At 25.8% G+C, this 20,406-nt stretch overlaps 1 protein-coding gene and 1 long non-coding RNA gene across 2 annotated transcripts; both read right to left on the bottom strand.

Moving 5' to 3' along the window:
• Positions 1-493: 493 nt before the first annotated feature.
• On the bottom strand, positions 494-7,373 carry LOC145836973 (uncharacterized). The gene is made up of 3 exons (XR_014369894.1): positions 7,169-7,373; positions 5,925-6,028; positions 494-1,106 (listed from the first exon to the last, which is right to left on the bottom strand). It is a non-coding gene; the product is annotated as an uncharacterized LOC145836973 (long non-coding RNA).
• A 281-nt stretch (positions 7,374-7,654) lies between these two features.
• On the bottom strand, positions 7,655-18,383 carry LOC145836584 (integrin alpha-1-like). The gene is made up of 10 exons (XM_082944377.1): positions 18,143-18,383; positions 17,833-17,912; positions 17,455-17,609; positions 16,996-17,113; positions 13,369-13,543; positions 12,919-12,988; positions 10,136-10,278; positions 9,487-9,592; positions 9,047-9,176; positions 7,655-7,755 (listed from the first exon to the last, which is right to left on the bottom strand). The coding sequence occupies exons 1-10, from the start codon at positions 18,367-18,369 to the stop codon at positions 7,655-7,657; spliced, it is 1,305 nt and encodes a 434-aa protein (XP_082800503.1). The 5' UTR covers positions 18,370-18,383.
• Positions 18,384-20,406: the final 2,023 nt, after the last annotated feature.

The raw sequence follows: 20,406 nt of genomic DNA, 5'->3' as shown, positions 1-20,406 counted from the left end.
CGTTTTGTCATCTCTTTAAATTACTCGTCATGAGTTTAAGTTAGTTTAAATGAATTAGTATTATTGATGTCTACATGGAATTTTTATTTAGATATTTACTTACTGCAAGACAAGCAAAAAGATCAGCAGTTTCTGAAAAAGTTTTAACGGCAAGACAACCCAAAGAAAGCAAGTGATTGGATAGTTATTTCAATTCAACGACATTAAGTTCAGAATATTTATAGCTTGAATTTTCATGAAGAAAATTCACTTAAAATACGATAGTTTAAGACGAAGTAGAGTTTAAATCATATGAGTAAATGTAATATGTTTAACTTTGTGTAAATTTTATTTTAGCACTACAAAAATGGAACTGTTAGTTCATAAAAGTACTGTGTTATTCTTATAAGAAAGTAAAAAGCTGTTTAAACTACTTACTGATCAAGTAACATGTAAATAAACATTTTATACTTTTAATTTAAATTATAATTCTATCATTTTAAACTAGGTGATTAATGGCTGTATAAAACTACTAAGAAGTTTTTAATTAGTCTGGAGTTTGTTTCAATAAATAATTTAAAAGGCTATTATATAAAAAAAACAAACAAAAACTGATATGTAGACTACCACTTGTTAATATTCTATCATAAAAATTAACATTGTTCCTCAATAAGGGAGTGCTTCCAGAAAAGCATGTTTGGCGTCTCACCATCTTCTTCGTAGTTGAGGTATCCAAGAGTTCCATCTAACTTCATTAACTTGCCGGACTCGTTAGTGTATAATTTAGATCTTCACATTGTTTGCTATTATTCAATGCAGATTTGAAGTTATACTTGTACTCGGCCACATTTTCTGTTTGACCATCATCTTCAAGTTTGAATATGACTCCGTCCACTAGTCGTTACGTCTTTGAAAAAGTCTTAATATCATCAAAGTTTACCGATTGAAGAAGGAAATCATCAATCATGTCGATTACTTATTCTTCTGAGGCTTCTTCAGCCGAAGCGTTTGGTCCTTTTAATTTTTCGATTAGTTTGTTCTCTGTAACAAGAGTGCATGTGACCTTAATGAGGCAGTGTTATCCAGGAACATAGGTGATCGTGAAAGTGTCATTGGTAATCTCGTCTCTAGTAAAAATGTACTTGTAGATCTTCATTTGTTGCTTAATAAAATTAAAGAACTAACTCCTAAATATTTTCAATATCAATATTATAAAGTTACGCATACTAATGAAACATGACAATTAAAATTCTACTTATTAAAACAACGTATTTAGAAATTTGAACTATAATCGATTTGCATAAATTTCACCTTAGATATTATATATTCTAAACTTTTACTCCTAGCTATCTAAGGTACAACTATTTTTGTTTTATAACTTCTGATTAAATGCAGTGTAATTTCCAGAGTAATTCTGATTAAACTTCTTAATTAGTTCTTATTTATAAATAATTTCAATAACTTACTACTACTGTCACTACCACTAAATTATTTTATTTTAAGTATACATCGCTTTTATTGACATAAATAAAGCCTGAGGTCGTCCCAGTCTACGGCTTAAGGACGTATGCAAGATTGACCTAAAAAGCTTTAACATAGAACTGATGACTGGGAGTTGCTTGCAAAGGACTGCGTCAATGACGATCTGCTATACACAAATGACTGCAAAAAAAGAAAAACAATACCTTATGAAACCGAAGCAGACGAAGAAATTAAAGTCAAAATGGGTTCTATTTTATTTATTTATATTTATTATTTTTTGTTAGATTTAATTATTGCATCACTGTTTTTATAATTTACCTTGTACATAAATTTTATTTGTTTTATTTATTCTTCTATGCACAATACGCATAGCCGACTTTGGCTGATGGTGGATCTATTTTACAAACATATAAATAGATAAGTTACGGTTAATAATGCTTGGCAACAAAAAAACAAAAAAAACTAAAAGGATTATCTATACAGGAAAGGTAGTTTAATTTAAGAACAAAAGTCATTGAAATTAGCATGAGAAAAATTATATATTTAAATGTTTATACATAAGGGGATAAATTTCCTCAAATTCATTAAAACTAACTTAAGATTATTTAAAAAAAAATCGAACTAACTTGAGTTTTTTTTAAATTCATACAAACCTGAGAACTTTAAATAAAGGTTTTAAGCATCGAATTGAGCTAATAACTCGGACAGTAATATTATACTCCACAAATAAACTGTAGCAGAAAACTTTTTAAATTTAGAAAGCTATAAAATCAAAGATCCAACATAAAAAAAGTTTAAATAAAGATGTCAACGATATTTTTAACCTTAAAACATAATTTCTCTATTCAGAAACAGGTTAGGCAATAAGAAACCTAACATAGTAGCAAATCACTATTGTGATTTAATATAATTAATAACAGATAGTAGAATTGTTTCCAAAAATAAATTTCGAAATACTTACACACTAAACGTATCTTAAAATGATAATATTACTTTTTAAACTCATTTAAAAGTTTTTTTAGAAAATTAAACGTTTATATATTTTTTCCATAAATATTTTAAATCTTAAGCTGTTATTTTTAGCTTTCTTCGCTAAAGCTACTTTTATTAAAAGCTATTGCTAAAATACAGTTTCATTTAAAAAAACTTTTTAATTAAAGCATTTAATTAATTCTCATTGATGCATAATTAAAAACTATTAGGAGTATAAAAACTGTAAGAAATAAAAAGGTGCTTTTAATAAATGGGGTAAAAAGTTTAATAAACGAGTAAGTGAAAGATCATAAACAAAATTTACTTATTGGAATTAGCATGAGATTTATTTTGTTTTGTATTTTTTGTAAAGAAAAAAAAAAGAGATCTTTAAGTTAGCCTGAGACTTTTTTAAATTATCTAACTTTGCTTAAGTCTGTAAATAAGTCTTAGTCAGCATGAGTTATACTAAAGTTTCAAAGTTTTTAAGTAAGCTAAAAAACACACAAATAAAACTTAAATCCCCCTCATAAAAAATCTTCAAAAATTCGAAGGCAATATATTGAAAATGAAAAGTAAAACCAATTTATTTTTTTTGCTGAATTTAGAGTGTTGATTTTTTTGTACAGGTCTATTTTATACCAGCAAAGTTTAAACTGGTTTTGAGAAATACTTTTATATATACCTAAGTTGCAGGTGAATTGATTTTCTTGATCTGTCCTATATTTTTGTTAGTTGTTTTTTGCTAAATTTTTGATGTATTTTTACCAGCGGTTAAACTTCATCTTTAACTTTGTCGATCAAGCCAACAAAAATTAAGAAGCTAAAACAGTTTTAATTAATTTTGTATTTTTATCATTTGTTATTAAAGTACTTTTTTTGAAACTAGCTTAGCTAAACATTCGTGTATTGGTGTCGTTAGTTGATGAATTCCAAGTAAAGAAAAACTCAGTTTCACTCGAATTTTGATTGATGGCATTTTTTAAGAAGATTCCAAAATGAGCTAACCTCAATCATATTAGCAATCAGTAGTGATCAGTAGGAGGGTACAAAGCAACAAAATATACCTAAAATGTATTTGGTTTTTTAACTTAGATTACCATTTGAAATACAACTGCAGTCTTAGGAAAAATTATGTTTTTTTTTTTAAATAACAAGACTTAAGGTAGTTGGTGTCGCCGGTTTTCTTTATGATAATTGAAATAAATGCACACAAAACTAGAAAAAAACAAATTCTATTGACCGAAAACTTAAAACTCTCCGAAAAAGTAGTGACTATTTTTCAAATCTTACGTAATATCTACGGAAATTTTTCAACAGCCCCTTCAAATACACCTCCGACTTTTATTAATCTTGCTCTTAATCATCAACTCCAGAATAAAAATATAAACAAAAAAAAAACGCTCAAAAAATTAGGTCTAAGGGTCTAGGGTAGGAAAAAACTTTTTGTTTATCGAGTCATACACGAAAGATACAGTTTAATTGGTTGACAAGGACTAGAAAAAAGTATTTTGAGATGGACCCAAATCTAAAGTTGCTATATAAAATTGATAAACTCAAACTATAACTCAACTAATCTTCTTTTAATATCCCTAACTTAAATAAACTATGCTTATAAATTGGTTGCCTTAATGACTCAAACCTAATAAAAACAAATTACGATATATACGCTTTTTTTAAACACAAATATATATAGTTAATCAATATACAAAACACTCTACAAAAAACAAGAATTAATAGAAATGAAACAGTAAGTACTGACAAGAGAGGCAGACAAAGTTAAGCCAAATAGCAAAAAGTTAGAAAATTATAAAAACTTTTTGAAACTAATCGATTAGGGCTTAGCAAAGCCTGATCTCATACATTTTCTCCTTTTACTCACCTCTTTCAACTTTTTATAACCTGATATCTCTCTGACTCGTCGCGTTAGAATCGAGCCGTCAAATCTATCTGCTCTCGTATATAAACTTTTTGTTAAAAAAAGAGTAAACTTAAAATTAGTTTATTTAATAGTTCGAGAAAAAATGCCTAGACTTTTAATCTTTCAAGACTTTTTTATGCAAACTAAGTTACGGTAAAAGACCTCATCAGTGATTAAATAAAAAATATTATCTAAATAGAATAGAAATGGAATAAGAAATTTTATTTAAGCACTGACAAGTTCTTTGACCGAAACTTAGTTTGGATAATAAAGTCTTGAAAGAATAAGTATACAAATTTTTATATATTTCAGACCAATTCTTTACTTTTTTGCAAAAAATCTTACTAAACAGGTACTGATAAAACAAAAAATAAAACTAAATAAGGATATAAGTGAACTTATTTTGTTATAAATATGCGCCTCTACATTAGTTTCGTACAACCTACAACTCTCCACTCACCTCAAAATAAATTTTGTGAATTCTAGTGTGCATGGGTGCACGTGTGAGACCACTGCTCTAGGCAACCAATTAGCCGTTTTATAGCTTGTATTGGTAATTGTTTTAAATGAAATAAAAAAAAAATATTTCAAATGGAATATAAAATAAAGAATGTTGGTGTGGTGATTTTTTTACTTTTGAAGTGAAATATATAGTTCTTATTTAAGAAAGGACTTACTTAATCTAACTACATCTGTAATATGTTCATTTCATGCAAAATATTTTTTATAAAAGTCTAGCTCAGGGTTTGCAAAGTGGGCCTCCTTGGAAATTTAATGGGTCATAAGCTGCAAAGGAGCCAAAGGGGGGACGTGAATAATAAAGGGGCTATGGGGGCCGTAAGGCCATAATTTGAAACTTAAACTAGATATTCTGGATTTGATGACAAAAAGCAAAAAAAAGATTGGCGTATTTATGGGTAGTTTTTTAAGAAATATTATTCGAATGGACCATTGATTTTTAAGTTTCTTCAAAGAGGGCGTTATGAAAAAAATCCCCTGTAGCTTTTCTTAAGTCGCGAAGTAACTTTCTTATAAAAAGTTGCTCGTTGGTCGTACTCTATAAAAAAGTTTTTGGCAGCCTGATATTAATTGGAATAGTTTTATTAATCAACAACAATTTAATATTTCAAACAAAAAATTTAATTAATTAAGCAATATAAAGCTCTAGTGATTCTAAATAGCTAACTAAGAGCCTAATTGTAAGTTTTGACTAGTAATTTTTAAATATTTAAAAGTGAATCTTTTTAGCTCAAAATTACATAGCAGGGTAACAGTTTACCGACCCCTGAACTAGACGCATAGCTTTTGTACGTATCTATACTTTTCAAGAGGAACAAAGTTGTAAAACTGATGTTTAAATCATAAATTCAAGAATAAATATAAACTTTAGGCAAAGGGCACTTAATAAGTAGGTAAACAAAGAAGGAACTATACAATAATTATTAAAGTACAAAAATTATAACATTTTAAATTTTACTAATAAATACTTTTTAGTTTGCATATGTTTTTAAACGTGTCTAAGTTTTTACCTATAAAATTACTTAACCTTAAAACTATAACTATAACTAACCACTCAATATATGTAATTACCGATTCATAGGCAAATAAACAAATTCATTTCGAAGACACATAGTTTGTTAGGTGTCCTGTTTTGTCCATAATACTGAATCAAACCTTTAGATTATAAGTATAGTTTGTAAGACGACAAAAAAATTTAATCAAAATATTTGGTCCTAGGACCTGGTGCACGAAAAAAACCATTCGGTTATCTAGTCGCACACCACGGATATATTTTAACGTCTTTTCTAGGACAAATATAGTTAAGTTTTAAATAGTTTATAAAACAAAAGGTTTTTACACAATGAAAAAGTGTTTTCTTACGGTATTTTAAGTTTTTTATGCTCTATAGTTTAATATTATACGAGTGTTTTGAAGCAAATAAGTTAAATTTATTAATTAAATTAAAAGAAACTAAAATTGTTTCTGTTTATTTTTTGCTTTTCATGTTTTTACTCTGAGATTAATAGTAATAATGTAAAATATACCTTTAGTTTTAGTTTAGAAAACCTAAGAAACAATAATTTTTTTTTATACATAGTTAATTAGACTTTTTTTCAATAAGAATGTTTTGATATATAGCATTGTCAGTTTAAAGTATTTTAAAATATTTTTTTAAATTGAAAAATGTACAGTTTTTTATCAGCCACAAGTTTAAAACTAGTAAATTAAAGTTTGCACACGTTGAATTCTATTTAATTTAAGAAAATGTAAAGTATTTTAAAAGTTTTAATAGCTTTATTTTTGTTTTACCACTAGTTACAATGAAAATTTAAAGATTATATCTACAGCTTCAGAAAAAATACTTAAGTTCTTACTAGCTCAATTTTTAAAATTATGCCTGTAGTAGTTTTAATTCTTCATATTTTGAATAACAAAGTGCACCTGTTTACTACGTTTAAACTATTAAGTTTGAATTTTTTTTATTCACATAAAAGCTATACAACTTAAAATGTAGCGTCAATAATTTTTAATGATAGTAGTTTACAGCTTAAACTATGTTTTACTTTAAAACAAAAACAACTCATATCACTTTACATATTTTGTAGTGAACAAGATAATCTTTTGAACGAACGAGAAATTTCGTGTTTTTTCACTATTTACTTGTGTATTATCTTTAATAAATATCATTCGTTAATATTTTTGTTGTTAAACTTGGTTGAAGTAAAATTTAAATAAAATTAGCTACTATATCGTAAAAAATGTTTGCATTTAAAGCTTTATTGATACTATATCAAAACAAACAAACAAACTTACCTTTTTGTGCAAAATTGTTTTTTCTATTTCTTAGCTTTTTGCATTTTCTTCCGATTTCAAGCATTCCATAGCAATTAGTCACACTCACACAATTAAAACAAAAACTTAGTTGTATTATACAATTACAATGTATATTTTCAAGGGTATGTAATGCAAAAAGTATTTTTTTTTACAACTTTATATAAATTATATCTTTATTGCTTTGTTAAAGTAAATGTACTTAGAAGGTCTAATATGAGACAAACTAACTTATTTAAATTTAATCTGAAGTTTATCTAGAAACATTTTTTACACTTTTTATAAACATTATAAAATAAAGTTAAACTAAAACTAAAAAAAACTCTTAGCTAAGTTATCTTTTTCTTCGAATGCTATTAAATCTTACGATAGTGTACTACTAAAGTAATTAATCTAAATAATTTTCCTATAATAAATGTAAACTGTTGCAAGGATTGTTAATAAAATTTTGCAACTAGTTTTAATACACTAGATGAAACTTACAACGTTTGAATCGTCTGTCACTAAAGAGAAGCCCATTTCAGCTGACTGCAGATGGTAAGAAGCATGATTCTTATCCGCACTTGAGCCTGAAAATTTAGTAATAAATTATATTATCGTATAGTTATAAATTTTTTATTACATAATTCACTAGTAATAATTTTACCCATTAGTTTTGCTTTTAATAGAACTTTATGAATAGTTTTTAAAAAAAATAATTTTTGTGTTATTTAAATACAAACAAATACAACTTTATCATTAAAAAAACCCATATGACACTCAATTGATGACTTACCTTAAGCTAGTTTTGAGTAAGAATAACTTTTTACACTTTTGTTATAGCAAACAAAACAAAAATGCTGTAAATTGTATAATTTTCATATATAAGAACCACATAGTTCTTTTATAGTTGTACATTTTATTACATGCATGATAGAAAATATTGAAACACAGAACATTATTGTCAGCTTTATAAAGTTCAAAGCTAACCGGAAACGGCGGTTATTTTTTAACTAAAAGATTGCAATGATCTAACTTAAAAAACAAAGTGAGTAGTGTATTATAAGTCATTTTAGCGAAAGTTTACTTGTGGTCAAATAATATTTTACTAAATTTACTTTTAGAACTGTATTGAAATTTTTACGACTCTAAATTTAAGCTATAGTACGTAATTTTTATAAGTATTTTTATGTAAGAACTTTAAGTTTTTAAGGTATGTTACAAAATAATAAATAACAAAAAATTAAATAATAATAAAGTTTTAAATACATATTTTGTAAAGAAATATAACGAAAAACTACTTTTTAAAGTTTTTTAAAAACTAGAGTTAGTTATTTCTAAAACTTTCAAGACTACAGTTCACTAATAGAATTGATCTCTTAGTGTGTCTTTGCAATTGCGTAGAAAATTTAATTTCGATAGTTGGTGTTGGCAGCCTTGTTTTTGTCAGTACGTAAATAATAAGATAGTAGTAAGCATAAAAATCTTAATGAAATTATTTTTTAGTTGTTACTACTGTACTCCAACATTTATTAAAAACCTTTCTAATAAAAAATAAGTTTGCTTTAGTCTAGTCTAAACTGAGAGTATATGCACTGGACTATATGATATACCGGTCCCTGTTCTTTATTTTAAATAGAGTAAGAATTAAAATAAAACTGTTTAGTTTAGTAGTGTATACTGTTAATGAAGTATTCTAACTAATTAATTTTAAGTTTTTTTTTTGTACTAATAACACAAATTTATATGTAATCTATTTAACTGAAGTTATAAAAAGAGTAAATATTTTTTAGGAACATTCAAAAAAATTACTACTTCAATGAAAGGATTGACCAAAACTAAAGTTTTAATGTTTAAATTTTACTCTCTTGTAAGATTAACCTTCTAAAACCACACCAATTACATCTCTTATTAATGAATTAACAATGTTATTCAGCTGGTCAAATTTTTCTACTTCGTAAACATGAGAATGACTATGCTTAGAGCTCGTACTGTTTCCATTTGCAATAAGCTGTTTAAGAATGTTTAGAGTTTAAATACAAAAAAAACTCTTATGATTTTTCAAAGCATGAAAACTGTATTTATAATTTTTTTTTAGCAAACGTCGTAATTCGTTTATAAACAAAATATACAAGGTCAAGGTAAAATTATTATAACCATTAAATGATCGTTTATATTAAAAACAACATTATGTAACTATTTTCTTTCAATAAAAATTAAAAATGTAAAGATTATAAATAAACTTTAATAAAAAACGTAAGTGATACATAAAAAATAATTTTATCTAATAAGATCTTTCTTTTAGTTTAGTTTTTAATAACCTTAAGCTCATCAATGTTATAATTTCCAACACCAATAGCGAATATTTTTACTGAATTGTTTCGAACTTCATCTGCTGCAGGTAAAAGTTGATTACTGTCGGTTGATCTGCGAATAGTAATAATAATGAAATAAAACAGTAGGTAAAAATATATATTGTTTATAGTAACTGTAGAACAATAACCCTAATAATTTGAAAATTAGTTGATTAAAATAAAAGCTATAAAAATCAAAAATTGTCCTGGACATGACGTTAAACTGTTCTGGTAACTCGATAACCGAAAGGTTTTTTCGTACACCAGGTCCTTGGACAAAACTTTTTGAGCATTTTTTTGTCGTTCAACAAACAATATAAAAGATTTGTGAAATTCGTTTTGGTTTTATCATCAAGAGTCAGCCAAAAAATGATGTTTATTTTTATTTTGGAGATAGTTATAAAATTCAAGTTTAATAAAACTTAGTTTTAAGTCAAGTAGCTATCTAAGAAACAAATTAGTTGTTCAAGCAAAAAATAATTGACCGATTTCACACTTATAAAGAGATTAAAAATTTAACTTTCTTTTATTTTAAACACATTTTAATTGTTTGTAAGTACTTATTATACATTCAAAGAAAAATAAGTCTTTTAAGTAAAAACAAAGGGTTACAAACTCTCCATCGGTGAGAAGCACAAGAACTTTTTGAGTGTCGTTCATACTCCATCTAGGTGATTTCTTAAACTCATTTAAAGCGTACTTGAGACCGTAAGCAGTGAAAGTCTTGAACCCAAAAAGCTTTATTTTGTCAACTTGTGTCTGTTAAAAATGTTACCCTGTCACTTAAGAATTGTAAGATAGTTGTTATTATGCTTAAAATAAATATACTCTTTAAAAATTGGTTTCAATTACCAAATAAATTTTGAGTAAATTATTTTTAAAGTGATAGAACATTGAGAATAAAATAAACACTGTTAATATCAGATTTAGCTAATTAAATTTTTATAGAAGTAAAGTTTTTATTTTGATGCTTAAACCTAGTACAATGTAAAAAGTATTTTTTTTAAACTTAATATTAGTTTGAAAAGCTTAGTATAAATACTATTCTTATTTAGTAAAATCAGTACAATCCAACCTTAATGTTTAATTTGTAGACTTCAAAAAGTTTCAGTTTATTTAAAGATTATTTGGAAGTGGCTTTTTTTATTTTTAAACAGTTTTTACTAAACTAAACTTTGCCCAAAAATTGAGTATTAAGTTTGCTTGTATAGATAAGTAACAGTTTTTACATGTAAGTTAATTATGTTTAAAAAAATCTAAGTAATTTTTTAAACCTTTGCAACAAATAATAAATTTTAATTAAAAAAGAAAAAAAAGAAACGCATACAACTATGGTCAATGGGATTGGTGTGAAAAAACACCTTTTGGTCATCGAGCTACACACGATTTGCTTGAAAACACTGCTTTGAGTTATTTAAATTTTTATATTAATAAAAATATTCACTTTAAGTTTTTATAAAATTATTAAATCAAAAAAAAAAATTTAAGTTAAACAAAGTGGTAAGAACTCTTTTTTAAAACCCAAAATGCAAATATTAACCACAAAAACTGTAACCTACTATGGTAGCACATCGTTTCCTCCCTTATATTTCGACTTCTACCATCATTTACAATACATTTTTCTTGCCTTATATACAAGAGAGATTACAAAAATTGCAACAAACAACTCAATAATAAATAAAAAGGAAAAAAGGTTAGGATTTTTTAAACAAGATGTTTAATAAAAACGTAAAACTGTAAAGTCACAAAAAGTCTAAAAAAGTGTGTATAAATCCTTATTTAATGTGCTAGTAAGTAGGTAAAAAGCAGCAAAAAAACATATTAGAAAACATTACGAAGCCTTATTTGTTGGGTACAATATTCTTTATTACGAAAAAATGAAAAATAAGAATGTTGTTTCTAAAGTTTTGTTTTGTAACTGGTACTTAAATGATGGTTTGCAAGCTAAAATTACAAGCAAATATTCTTATAATAAATAAGTAAACTCGTAGCAGAACTTGACTTTTGGCTTATCTGTTAGTTAAAAATTTAAATAAAATGATTTATGAAATAAATATAATGAATATTAAAAAATAACTAAATTTGTTAAGATAAAACTTTGGTCGTTAGCATTTATAAGTGGTGAGCCAAAACACCTAGAAAAAGATGCTCGAGGACCGCACTGTAAAGATAAAAAAATTCCGCGGGCTGAACTTGTAAAAGTAGTTACAGTAAAAAAATAATAATTTAAACAAAAAGTGTAATAAAATATGAAAATATAACAAAGCTCTAGCAATCAGTTATCTTTAGGGTCTAAAAGTTCTTTACACCATATATTTTTTTTTTGGGTACGTATATTCAAAACTGAAAACTACATCGCGGGCTGCAGTTTTTCAACCACCGTCAACGATAAATTAAACTTAAAAATATACTAAATTACTTCATAGATTTTATAGAATTCTCAATAATTTTTTGTTTAAATTTATTTTATAATTGTATCAGTTTTAGCAACATTATAACACTTCTCTAAAAAAGCATACTAAACCATTATCAATGGAGAACAAAACTATTTCTAATAATAAAACCTATTGAAGAGATTTTCCAATTTTTCTACAGTAGCAATAAGTTTAAACAATTGTATATTGTCTAGTTATATTGATTTAAGTTGAAAATCGGATGTGTTACTTTAAAAACAAAAAGCTTAACATTAAGAAAACACTTTAAATAAATAAAGGCGGCTAGCTGCCCATAATATGAGAACTGCTTTCCAGTAAAGTATCTGTAAAGATTATCGTCCATTAAAAAGAACAAGAAAAAAAAGTGTCCTAATAAGTTACCTCTGATACTAAACTTTATATAAAAACAAATAGTTTTTAATTAAACTTTTCGCTTAAGCTATTAATTATGACGAAGCTTATACACTTAAAGGTTTTATATATAGAAAAGAAAACTTAGAAGAAACCAAGTGTATTTAAGCTTACAGAATTCTCATGACTTAACTGCAGTGCCAAATAATTAAAGCTTCTTTTAAATGTTTAAAACATTTAACACAATATTAAAAAAAAAAAATAAACAATTTAAACTTTTTTAAAACAGTTTTACATAATAAAGTTTACCTAGGAAAACTCTTTATTAAAAACTAACTTTGTCTTACCTTTAAATTTAAAATTAGTTTTAAAGTATGATAGATTTTGTTTAAACTATTCAAAAAAAATTTAAGTTAATTTTTGTACTTACATTTAGTACCTTTAGGTAAACAGTTTTTAATGTCAGTGTTGTTACTTTATTCTTTTTTACTAAATATTTATTTAAGTTTAGTTTTATAACAAAAAAAAACTTCTGCTTTTCCACATACTAGCTATTACTCTATAAAATTATATTTAAACCGAAAAACTTTTATAGATTAAAACAAAAACATACTTTAAAATCTTTGTATTTTCTGTATTTTCCTATTGGTATATGGACTTTTGTATATTGCTGGTTTTTCATACTGTAAAGAAATGGAAAAACCTTGTTTTATTAAATTAATAAATATAAAAACTTATTTATTTGTCTCTATAGCAGTAGTCATAAAATTTTTTGTTTATTTTATACTGTATTGTAAGTTATACTTTAATAGTTTTATTTTAAATTAAAGCACTGACAAAACATATTTAGCCTTAAAACTACACTTTTTAACACACTTAAAACTATAAGTCAACAGTAAAAGTAGTTTTTGAGAACTTTAGATATCTTTTTTTTTCAATTTACTTTCCAAGTAAGAAGCAATAGTTTTAAGACTGTTTACTAAACAAATTAAATGTAAAGAAGTATATTTTTTACTTTAAAGCACAAAATAAATACTCTATAGATTTCCACAATATTTATTACCTTCTTCCCTTTTGGTAATGTGAGAACTGAACAACTCCGATCCTTATCTTTTTATCTATTTTGTACAGTTTAAGTGCTAGTTGTTTTGTCCAGTCCTTAATGTTTATAAAGTTTTTACCAATAGAGCCTGAACCATCTAACAAAAAAACTATGTCCATCTTGTGTTCTGGGCATACTGTAAATAGTTGAATATTGTAACACTGTTTCTGATATACGTATTAATTACACGTGTTTTTCAATAAAATGTTGATTTATATATTTTTTTGAATTTGTTTGTTCTGTATGTTTTATTTAGCTTTAACCTTTGTGTTCAAAAACAATGACCAAAAGTATTAATAACAAGATGAATAATAAATCAAAAGTTTAAAAACTACAACTATCTGCATCTTTTTTCAACATTTTTATTATTAGTATTCATCTACGAATTTACTAAGTAGTGATTATATTTTTTAACATCATTATTTTTTAAATAATAGTACATTTTTATTTTCAGATAAAGTGAGGATTAAATGAAGATAACTATATTCATTTCTTTTAAAATGTAGAGACAAATTAGTAAACTACAATTAAAAAGAAAACTGATTCGTAAGCAAAAATAACAAAATACCTAAACTCTCTAGGTACTAAATTTTAGGTAAAATAAAAATAAAAGCTAAACTAAAGCTTACAAAACACACATACATCTCATTACTTTATAATAATATACTATAAAGTTTGTGTAGTAATTACTGATCTACCCGATCCATTAGTTACGACCTGGTCAAATCCGGTTCCAAATCTTTTTTTTTTAATTTAAGATTCGTACGGATAGAAATCTTTTTTTTAAATTAGAATCCGGATCCTAAATTTTTTAAGCTTTCTTTAGTGTAAACAGACAACAAACTTATAAAAATTAATTACTATAACACCACTAGTTTAGTATAAAAAAACTTAATCATATATCTTGTTAAAATAGAAAAACTATGTTACTGTTAAACTATTTTATTTTGAACACAAACAAAACAAAATTAAACTTCGTGCAAACAAGACAAAAAATTCTGTCTATGAGAAATCGCAGTTTAGATTTTAAGTTGTTGTTTCAAATTACTTATACGATTGAACTTGAATTTTGTACCTTTTATGATGTAAAACAAAAATTAATTTAATATAAATGCTTTAAAAATAACAAACTTTAATCGTTTTTTTTTGTGGTAGTACTAGATTAAACTTTTATATACAAAAGTGTAAATTAGAAGATGAAGATTAACTACTTTAGCAACTGTCTAAATATATAAGAGAAAGTAACTTAGTAAACAACATTTACTCATATCCTCGCTATTAAACTTCAAAGAAACCTGTTTTAGCTTTTTAAAGATGTGATGAAAAAATATATAAAAAATTCGCCGGTTTTTGAAAGCTATAGACTTTACTTTTAATCGTACTAGTTACCAGCTTCAGAAAATAACCTTTCAGAACTAACAGAAGATGGAGGTGTCAAAAGATACTTCCATGCAAACTTTTCGAGATGTAGGATATTTTTTTTTGTTTGAATTCCACCAAGATAAGATTTTAGCTTCTTTAATTTATTAAAGTTAGTTTTCTTCAGCAAAATAAAAAACTTAATTTTTGTCTCAATCTCTTGATCATCTGAATTTTGTTGCTCGCTTTTAGAACGATAAAAATTCATTGGAAGCATCATTTCTTGATAGTTGAGTTTTAAGATTATAAGGCAGTACAAGAGGAAAGTGGCTATTTCTATCAGTCTCACGACAACTATGCTTTTTACTTCTAATCTCAACAGCCTTTCAACCTCCTATTTGAGATTAGGAAGAAAAAAGTAAAGTCGATACCATGGATCAACAGCTGTTGTGACTAACAACAAACTGTTAATATGAAGGTTTAAGTGTGAGATTTTATTTGGAGCATACAACCCTCTTTCGAAAGCTTCTTCTATATTTTCTGCCAAGGTTGCTAAGTTTGTAGAACCACTTTGACCTGGTGGACTATTAGCTTTAAAACAAAAATAAAGTACTTCTGCATGCGGAAGTACACTAAACAGCAAAGTGTTGTTTCTACTAAACGGTTGCCTTACCATGAAAAAAGGTTCAAGCAGTTCAATAATGTGGCTAACAAGTTACCATTCTTCAGCTGTAACAGTATAATTGGAATCAAATTTATTGTAAACCACGTAAACTTTCTTTTAATTTTTAAGTCTTTCTAAAATTAAAATCTACAGGAAAATTCATTTTAAAAGTCATACACTTAAATATTGAAATCTTTTTTTTGTTATCAATAGACAATGAACTTCACCACAAAACCAACAACAACAGCATCCAAGACAACCTACGACCGGTTTCGTCCTGATTAGGACTTATCAGGCAGGCATAGTTGCGAGAAACCGCTGTTGAGATCCAAGCGGGTTAAAGTACAAGGTACAGTAGACTACCGCTTAAGTACGCACTTTTTTTGGTACGCACCCAGCCTTAAGTACGCACTTATCCAGAAAAAAAAAATCTAATTTATTTTTATTCAAAAATTTTCAGAATATCTGCAAAAGAAAGGCTAAATTTAATGTGAAATAATAAAAAACTATTTAACCACAAAAACTAGTTACAAATTTTATAAAGTCAAAATAAACATGTAAAAAGAAACAACAACAACAAAAAACTAAAGTTAAAAAAAAATTAATGAGCATCTTATCATTTTGCACTTATATTATAAATGTTTCCACTGATATAAACTTTCTTACAAAAACAGTCCTAAAACGTTTTTGTTTCAAATAAAAAAAGTCAAACACTTTTTAGCTAATGGAAAATTATAATAAATGTATTACAGTTTCTAAATTAAATGTTTAATAGAAATCTCAGCTATAAAAAAAAAAAAAAGTTTTTTTCTAAACCGAAACAATTTAGCAAATAACAGAAAAATGGTTTCAAGTAATAAATAAAACTAAGCTTAGCTTGATTAGTAATCTATTCAGAATTAAAAAAATAATCTTGGTTCTATTTCATCATGTCAAAAAGTGTGAGCTAAATTTCATATTATACTGTGTCGTCAAAAATTACGCACTACCCGTGCTAAGTACGCACTTTTTGGTCGGGTTCAATTTGCGTACTTAAGCGGTAGTCTACTGTACTGAAGCGACCGTTTGTGGGTAAATTTAAAATAAAAAGTTGGTGGGTTAAGTTTTTTATTATCAGTCAGTAAAAAACTTTTACAAAATTTTACAGTTCTTAATTCAATAATATTCGTAATACTACAAGTTATTTTTTCATTTACACAAATCTTTGAAATTTTAATTTCATTTCATATATGCATCTTCTTTAAAATAAATGACCATGAATATTTCTAAAACTGTCGTAAACAACAATCTTATTTGATTTGTTAGATACTAAAAATGCGCTAAAGAGCAGTAAAGACTTCTAGAAAAAAGTTCTAAGCAAAAAGCTAAGTCGTTCCAATAAACTTGATCCATATCCAAATCATAGTTTAAAAAAAAATCCGGATCCGCCTGAATCTAGATTTTTTTAAATTTTGATTCAGAAGGATCTGAATTTTAGATCCGGTAGATAAGTAATAATAGTAGTTTGTTATCATACTTAAAAAATAAACTCTTTTGGTATTAAGTAGCTACGTAAAATATTTAACCTTTTGAAGGGTTTTTTCCAAATTTTTTCCAAGACTTTCCACTATCAGTACTCTTGTAACAACTTCCTGGAACAAAGTGAAAACCGTCACAATTTTGCACAAAATTAGGTATACAGGTCTAAAAGAAATCGTTATTGTATTATTATTTGTATTTCAAAGTGATTTATACTATAAGTTATATTTCAATACAAAATTTAATAAAAAAGAATCAACTTTATAATAACAGTTCAGTTTCTTTAAAATTAAATGTTTTTATTGAGCTTTTAAGTTTTTTTTTTTTCTTAATTAGAATATTTATATCTCATACAGATAGCTGCGTTTATGTCGTTTAACAATTGTAATAAGAAATTACTAAAAAAACACTTTTGGCTTTTGTTTTTAACATCAAAGCTATTTTAAACAAAAATTTAGTTTTGATCAAACTATACTCGTAATTTTATCAGTTATAAATTTTATTACCATTAAATCATTGTTGTTAGGATCATGTTTTAAGTTCGAGCCAAAATAGGAGCCTTGTTTTGCGAACTGGGGAGAAACTGCGTTATGATCGCAGACGATTTCACTGTCGTGCCATGTGACGTTGCGTTGCAGACACGAAAATACACTTCCTTTTTCTTGTGAAAACATTATTTGCATATAATAAATTTTCTTTAAATTTTATTTTTATTTTAACCCTGTAGTATTTTAAAACCATCTCAAAAAAGCATTTGCTCCTAGCTTACTTTTTAGTTTTTAATTGAAACAATATTTTTAATTTTGACTTATAAAAATTTGGACAAAGCACATGCTTTCGAAACAAAAATGCAATAGAATTTTAAAAAAGGGTTAAGTTATTACCTTTATGACCAGGCCTTAAATTTTCCCGGAGAACGCTCTCTGCACTATTTTTTGTGAATTCTGGCGCTCCTGCTACTACTCTGTGGTATTTTTTACTATTTAAAAGTTTATAGAAAAAATATTTTAAATTTCTACTGAAGCTTTTAAAATAAGTATGAAGCTTAGTTCTTATTTTATTTCTTTGTTTGATAAAGCAGACTTATTAAAAAAGTAAAGAAGTATTTTAAGTTTACATAATGATAAAAGTCTTATATGAAAAAATATTTCTTTAACTAGCTTTTAAGCAATGAAAAAGTATTAACCAACCTACTTTAAGTTGCTACCATCTTTCACACAATCGAAAGTGTAGCCAAAAAACTTTTTATATTCTTGAACATTCTTCTTTGTATCTTGTGTCTCACGAAAATTTTGTATCGTTTCCTTTTTATCAGGTTTAATAAAAGTAGGCCGCCTGAGATCAAGAAATAAATAGCAAGGCTTTACAAGAAGCAGTAATATAACTAAAAAGCTTGCTGAAGTTTTGTTTTGTATTTTCATCGTATTTTTTACAGATTTAGCCTATAAGTTTAGAATAAATAATATTTAAAACAAATAAACTTAGCAGATATTAAACGTATAAACAAATCATTTAGCTATTAAAACTTAATAAAACATTAGAAAATAGTACTTCACAGCACAACGTAAAGTGTATGTTTATTTGTTTTAATAATAGTGTAAAATATTAAAAATAGAATTTTTCTATATATTACACTAGTAAAAACTTAGTTATACTACTATTTGACCTTTATAGATACAATGCGAGACTTAAAATTTGAAGTCTTAGTTTGTAAAAAAAAATATTTTCAATTATTAAACAAGTTAAGCCTATAAGCTGTTTAGTTGTAAAATATAGAAATAAAATACAGAAAACTACTCAGTTCATTAAAACTTTGGGTTACTCTAAAGTTCAAGCATTTTCAATTTACATTAAATAAACTAGCTAAGTTTTGGTTGGTAAAAAACAAAAAGTAATATATATTTAATATATAGAAAAAGGAGATAAACTAGTTCGATTTAAAATCCAAGTTTAAGAATTTTATTTGATAGAGCTCTTTAAATTTATAAATAAAATATTTGAAAAAAACATAATATAATATACGCTTTTTTGTTAGAGTTTTCAAGCATTTCACAATAACTAAACTATAGATCGAAATTTGTATTTGGAGACGCTCTTATACCTTAATATTGCTTACATATATCACATTTGCATCAGTTTTGTTCTATATCTTCTTTGTCAAACAAGCATAAAAATATTATCTATCTCAAAAGTTAAGCTAACAACCAAACACTGCTTATCATTTTGCAAACAGTTCTATAAATAAAAAAAGTAATAAAAATGTGTTTCACAAATTTAATTTAAGTGAAAACTTTTCATTTATTTATTAGTTTAAACATAACAAAGTATTGTAGTGTATATTATTGAAAAATATTTTATTCAATGAAAACGGTCAGTTAAGACTAATTTTGTAGCAAAGTCAACAAAAAGTTAAATATTTTTCTTCAGCAAAATGGTTTAATTTATAGCTATTCAGAAGATGTTTTTTTTTAATATTTTTTTTTTTTTGAATTGACTAGTTGTTTTATAAATTTTATTATAAAAGTTTTAGTGCATGCATTAATGCTTTTGAAAGTGTACCTTTGCATCGAATTTATTCTATATTAATAGAAATCAAATAACAGTACAGTTTTATGAAAAAAAAACTTTAACAAAAGTAGCTTTTGTTTACTATTTAGTACAGGGGTCAGCAAACTGCAGCCCAGTGCCAAATGCGGCTCTAAAATCAAAAATATGCTTCCTGCGAGAAGCATTTTTAATAAAAATATACTTTTTTTTAATCTATGAGAAAAATGTTAATTTTCTGGTAAAAACTAACAATCAAGCTTTAATTTAATAAATACTCTTTTTTAGTGCTATACTATTGCTTATTTTATTGCATAATTTGTCTAAAAAATGTTTTCATACTTGTAAGTACCAATAAACTACCATTATTACTTTTTTTATGTTTTCTGATAGAACTTCATACATTTTGAACACAAAAAATTTACAAAACAACTTATTTTTCAAAACATCTATGAAAACTCAAAAAAAATTTAAGAAAATAAAAATCTGATTATAATTTAGTTTTCGGTTTTTCTTAGTATTATTTGAGTATACGCTACTTATCATATTAAACTAATACATATTTTTATATAATGTATAATTACAGTGTACAAACTTAATAAAGTTCTTTCTTTGAATTTCAAATGATAATTAATTTTTATACTAAGTAGTGAAAAACCTATTCCATTACCTTAGCACTTACATTAATTAGCAAACCTAAGTTACAACATTATCTATCACCAATATCACGTGTCAAAACCGCGTCATTTTAGTTTCCGTTCTACAGGCTTGCGTGTTGTAAGTTTGTTAACTTTCTCTCCTCACACACTTGTAATACACAATTGATACCAACACACAAGGCCTCAAGTTTAGTTTTACATGATTAATTTATTTTAAAATTTAAACTAATATAAATATAAATTGTATCATCTAAT

Source organism: Thalia democratica, chromosome 5, assembly GCF_965202585.1.
Source record: "Thalia democratica chromosome 5, ktThaDemo2.hap1.1, whole genome shotgun sequence".
Lineage (NCBI taxonomy): Eukaryota > Metazoa > Chordata > Thaliacea > Salpida > Salpidae > Thalia > Thalia democratica.
Note: the sequence above shows the minus strand (reverse complement) of the source record. Positions and strands in the feature narration are given on the sequence as shown.

Excerpts from the sequence above, each read along its gene's own strand:
- LOC145836584 (XM_082944377.1), bottom strand. The coding sequence starts at position 18,369 with ATGAAAATACAAAACAAAACTTCAGCAAGCTTTTTAGTTATATTACTG. Across the intron at positions 17,610-17,832 it reads TTTAAGGCCTGGTCATAAAG|AAAAAGGAAGTGTATTTTCG; the intron begins GTAATAACTTAA and ends TGTTTTCACAAG. Across the intron at positions 9,593-10,135 it reads GTGCTTCTCACCGATGGAGA|ATCAACCGACAGTAATCAAC; the intron begins GTTTGTAACCCT and ends TACTATTCGCAG.